Below are 6,000 nucleotides of genomic sequence, written 5' to 3'. Positions count from 1 at the left end.
GAATAGCCAAAGCAATCTTGAGAAAGAAAAATGGAGATGGAGGAATCAGGCTCCCTGACTTCAGACTACACTACAAAGTTACAGTATTCAAGACAGTATGGTACTGGCACAAAAACAGAAATATAGATCAATGGAACAGGATAGAAAGCCCAGAGATAAACCCACACACATATGGACACCATATATTTGATAAAAGAGGCAAGAATATACAATGCAGAAAAGACAGCCTCTTCAATAAATGTTGCTGGGAAAATTGGACAGCTACACATAAAAGAATGAAATTAGAACACTCCCTAACACCATACACAAAAATAAACACAAAATGGATCAAAGACCTAAATGTTTATAGGCCAGACACTGTAAAATTTTTAGAGGAAAACATAGGTGGAACACTCTATGACATAAATCACAGCAAGATCCTTTTTGACCCACCTCTTAGAGAAATGGAAATAAAAAGAAAAAGAAGCAAATGAGACCTAATAAAACTTAAAAGTTTTGCACAGCAAAGGAAACCATAAACCAGATGAAAAGACAACCCTATGAATGGGAGAAAATATTTGGAAATGAAGCAACTAACAAAAGATTAATTTCCAAAATATACAAGCAGCTCATGCAACTCAATGTCAATAAAACGAACAACCCAATCCAAAAATGGGCAGAAGACCTACACAGACATTTCTCCAAAGAAGTTATACAGATTGCCGACAAACACATGAAAGGATGCTCAACATCAGTGATCATTAGAGAAATGCACATCAAAACTATAATGAGTTATCTCCTCACACCAGTCAGAATGACCATCATCAAAAAATCTACAAGCAATAAATGCTGGAGAGGGTGTGGAGAAAAGGGTACCCTCTTGCACTGTTGCTGGGAATGTAAATTGATAAAGTCACTATGGAGAACCATATGGAGGTTCCTTAAAAAACTAAAAATAGAACTACCATATAACAAAGCAATGCCGCTACTGGACATATACCCTAAGAAATCCATAATTAAAAGGGTCATGTACCCCAATGTTGATTGCAGCGCTATTTACAATCGCCAGTACATGGAAGCAACCTAAGTGTCCATCGAGAGATGAATGGAAAAAGAAGATGTGGTACATATATACAATGGAATATTACTCAGCCATAAAAAGAAATGAAATTGAGTTATTTGTAGTGAGGTGGATGGACCTAGAGACTGTCATACAGAGTGAAGTAAGTCAGAAAGAGGAAAACAAATACCGTATTCTAACACATATATATGTAATCTAAAAAAAAAAATGTTTCTGAAGAACCTAGGGGCAGGACAGGAATAAAGATGCAGATATAGAGAATGGACTTGAGGACATGGAGAGGGGAAGGGTAACCTGGGACACAGTGAGAGAGTGGCATGGACATATATACACTACCAAATGTAAAATAGATAGCTAGTGGGAAGAAGCGGCATAGCACAGGGAGATCAGCTTGGTGCTTTGTGACCCCCTAGAGGGATGGTCTAGGGAGCATGTGAGGGAGATGCAAGAGGGAAGGGATATGGGGATATATGTATACGTATAGCTGATTCACTTTGTTATACAGCAGGAACTAACACACCATTGTAAAGTGGTTATACTCCAATAAAGATGTTAAAAAAAAACATTTAAAAATAGAATTGGCGTATGATAAAGCAACTCTACTTCTCTGTATATACCCAAAAGAATTGAAAGCAAAGGCTCAAACAGATATTTTTACACCTATATCCTAGCAGCATTATTCACAGTAGCCAAAAGGTGAAGCAACACAGTTGTGCATTGACAAATGAATGGATAAAGAAAATGGTGTGGTATGTGCATATAATATAATATTTTTCAGCCTTACAAGGAAAGGAAATTTGGATAAATGCTATACAAAATGGATGAGCCTTGAATAATTATTGCTAGGCTAAGTAAAATAAGCCAGACACAAAAGGATTATTTATTATTCCACTTTTATGTGGTACCTAGAATTATGAAATTCATAGAAAGCGAAAGTAAAATGGTGGCTGCCAGTGACTGAGGTGAGGGAAGAATGGGAATTTATTTTTTTAATAAGGATGGAGTTTCCCCTTGAGGAAATGAAAAATATTTCTGGAGATGGATGATGGTAATGTTTTCACAACAATGTAAATGTATTTAATGCCACTGAATTGTGCAGTTAAAAATGGTTAAAAGTGTAAACTTTATGTGATGTATATTTTGTCACACTAAAAATATCTAGCATAATGAAGAGGTGATCAACTACTACTTTGCTAACTTTGGGGAAAACTGATATGGATGATCTCAGTGTCACATATATTTGACTATAATATATTATATATTGAGACAGTAATTGAACTCTTTTATGTTTTGCATAATGTTAAAATAAAATTTGTTTGCCCCTCTTAAGATCCAATCTCAGGAAAATCATTCCAGGTATACACTGAGTAGCAGGGAGCTGGTCAATTATGATTTAACTTTAAAAAACAGAAAAAAAAGAAAAAAGTCTATCATAAATCAATCATTCCCTATAAGAAATGAAGTATTAGCATCATCAATTATGCTTTTCAGAAGAAAAATATTATTCGTATTCTTTCCTTTAGTCTTTTTTCCCTACATTATATCCTACATATCACTGTTAAATCAATTTCCCCCAAATTATTTTCTTTGTGATATTCCATTTCTCCAAATTTAATTATCCTTTTCCCTACAAGACGAAATCCAAAAGTTTCCACCTTGACATTTCAGGCTATCAAAAAATCTGGTGGTTAATTGTGTTTTTGAATTGCTCTTCCAAACTGTTTCAACCTAAAGTCTCTGCTCATACCTATGAAGATTTCTCCTTTATATTCAGGGCTTTGGCTGTGCTTTTTCCTAGACCTGAAATTCCCTGCATTCTTTTTTATGCCTACAAAGTACAAATTCTATCTAGTTCATAAATTTCCCTTGAGGACTCCATTCGTATGGATCTCTGTCTTCTGAATTCTGATAACATTATTGACTGTAAATTTGTCACTGGGATGTGGTTAATATTATCAACTGTAATGTTTGTGCATATAGATATATATTTTTTCTATCTTGAAAGGGAATATGAATGGTAAAACAACAAAGTAATATGACTGACATTTTAAAAAACACAGTGCACTTTGTTTGTCCAGATGAATGTCTCCCATTCAAAGAAGTTACCTTTGGGAAATTAAATACTTAATGAAATAGAGTCATTGTTCAGAACATTATTAACACCTCTCTTTGGGAATTTTTCCAGTTTATTTTGTAGTGATAAGCCTTCATCCTTTGAGGATTGATTTTGGTTTCAAAACAGTAAAGATATTTTGATTTGAGCTGGTGAATAGTTGAATGATATAGCTTGTAATAAAATTTATTCTTACATTTCTTTTGTCTCATTTTATAGGGTGACTATCAAATGATAAAACAACACATTCTTTTTATACATTTCTTATGATGAATCTGGAATGCATAAGGAGGATTTCTTCACAATATTTCGAGCCTAGGCGTAAGTGTACAACTTTACAAAGGATTATACCTCTGTAAGAATTAATACTTATTTGGAAGACTACTTTCTGGTAGCTTAAAAATCCTTCTTATTTCTGAAAAAAACAAATAACCAAACAAATACATGAATAAAAAGGAATATTTTACCGTTCCACACAGTCAGAAAGTCTGGAGCAATGGTTAGAAGCAGGGGCATCATGACCCCCAACAACATATAAGAATCCATTGTATGTTGCAACTCCCACACCTCCACGTCTTTTGGACATTGGAGCACACAGACTCCATTTGTTAGTATGTGGATCAAAGTATTCCATAGATTTGAGGCAGGAACTTCCATCACGTCCACCAATAGCATATAGCCTAGAAAAAAGACAGAAGTGTGTGTGTGTGTGTGTGTGTGTGTGTAAAATTTGTGCATAGAATGAAAGTGACAGAACCTTGTGCAAAGCATTGAACTGTGTATTCTACTCCCTTAGTATTTTACAGAGAATGGCTTGAATTTGTGAATGGATAGTTACCTAAAGGCATTTGTTATGGTCTACCTTACCCTAAACCTCTCTGTTTCATCATTTTTGTGAATGTTACTTTGACATAATATAATAGATTAAAGAATCCCATTGGAAATGAAGTACAGAGAAAGAAGGGAGATATCAAAATTGTTGGTAGTATTTGTCAGTTAAACCTCAATAAAGCTAAACATTTTTAAAGAAAGGTAAGATGTTTCCAAAACCCAACTATGGCAACCTTACAATTTTAGCTATGTTTAATTGCCTAACATTAGAATCCCTGTTGTTTTCTATGAACTAGTTTATTTAGTGTAAAAAAAATTGTAACTAAGAAGATATTAATTTAATAAGTAACTAAGGGCATTGAATAAAACCTAGAAACCAGATTTTTTTTCCTAGAAAGATATATTGGCTATGACATTTCTCTCATAAATTTTAAATGCCAATTCTTTTGATGAGCAGTATTTTAATCTAATTTAAATTTAATCCTGCATCAATAAAGAAGATAAGCATTTATTAAACTATATGTCTATAATTGCCCTTCATGCTCAGTTGTGAACAATAGCAAGTCAGAAAGATAAAATTAGTCAGATTCTATGATTTCAGCTTCTTCTGTAATAGGTAGGAGATTGCTACTGAGTCACCTGATATCATTCAGGTTAGGCAAGATATAATCAGATTTAGGAGAATTTTAATCTCTAAGACACTGTAAGTCTGGGTCTCCTCTTAATTATAGACATTTCCCACTCCTTGCACAAGGTGCTAAAATTGAAATTGAATTTTAATTGAAATTGTATTGAAATTTCTACTGAACCCAATTATGTGATGAGATATTGGCTTTATGCATATGCATTGTCAGTACAGACACACAAGGCTGTCTCCTGCCACTGACCCATCCTGGTGCCTGAATTTTTCATCATTCAAGTCTCTCCTATATGCTGGTCATTATTTCCAAACGTTCCTTGTCACAAAGCACATAACTACCTGCAAGAAGAACAATTCTAGCTCGTAGAAACCTCTAACATCATTGGGTTTCAATATATTAGCTTCTCTTATAGGCAAGTCATCAGAAAGAGAGAAAGATTCAGAAAGATGGTACTAGTTGTAATTCTAAAACACTCAGGAGAGTGAGTGGTAAAGAACAAAAAGTCTTGGACTATTACAAAGACTTACCAAAGTTTTGATAAGTTAAGAATAATTATAATGTAAAAAATGGTAGCTTCTTGAGGGTAAGATTGGAACTGATTTGCTTCTCAAATTTAATGTACACATAAGTCACTTGAGGATCTTGTTAAAATGTCTATTCTGATTCAGGGGGTCTAGGCTGGGGCTAAGATTCAGCATTTCTAAATAGATCTCAGGTAATGCTGATGCTACTGGTCTCCGGACCACACTGGAGTAGCAAAGGACTACAGGATATTTAATTAAATGTTCATTTTAGATAAGTATTTTCCATCATAATGAAGGGAGATTTCCAACAAAGGCCTTTTACTATCGATACTTAGGATGTCCTGGTCACTGGGAATGCTTATTGATTGGTGGATCACATCACTGAAATGCTGTGCCACATGAAATGGGAGCAAAAGCATGCATGCTTGGGTTTACTCACTTGTTGTTTAATGCGACAACACCAACGGTGCTTCTAGGAGTTGACATACTGGCCACATAATTCCACTGACGTCCCTCAGGGTCCCATCTTTCTACAGTGTTTAGATAACTCCATCCATCATGACCACCAACAGCGTACATTGGTCCTTCAAGTGTGGCTACGCCTAAAGGGTAAAAATAGCATGAGGGCTCACCTAGGTAGGCCACACACAATGGATGTTGTTTCATTTTGCAAGGAACTGACTGCTTAAAAATTTGTTTGTATCTCTTAAATGGTTTTGTAAATAATCATTTAATGAATAATTTACTGATCTTGATATAAAAGTGAATATGGTCTTTAAACCCTAGGACATTTTCAGGCATAGTTAGTGTATCATGGTTGTAATGCTGAAG

At 34.7% G+C, this 6,000-nt stretch overlaps 1 protein-coding gene across 1 annotated transcript in view; it reads right to left on the bottom strand.

Moving 5' to 3' along the window:
- Positions 1 to 6,000, bottom strand: part of KLHL4 (kelch like family member 4) — a 147,037-nt gene that overhangs the window by 27,195 nt on the left and 113,842 nt on the right. The window contains exons 8-9 of the mRNA XM_024129493.2: positions 5,609 to 5,771; positions 3,641 to 3,853 (exon numbers count right to left, since the gene is read on the bottom strand). Coding sequence (XP_023985261.1) covers positions 3,641 to 3,853; positions 5,609 to 5,771 — 376 coding nt within the window. The remainder of the gene's footprint in view (positions 1 to 3,640; positions 3,854 to 5,608; positions 5,772 to 6,000) is intronic.

The sequence above is a fragment of the Physeter macrocephalus genome, chromosome 21, assembly GCF_002837175.3.
Source record: "Physeter macrocephalus isolate SW-GA chromosome 21, ASM283717v5, whole genome shotgun sequence".
Classification (NCBI taxonomy): domain Eukaryota; kingdom Metazoa; phylum Chordata; class Mammalia; order Artiodactyla; family Physeteridae; genus Physeter; species Physeter macrocephalus.
This window is presented reverse-complemented; position numbering and strand designations above follow the sequence as displayed.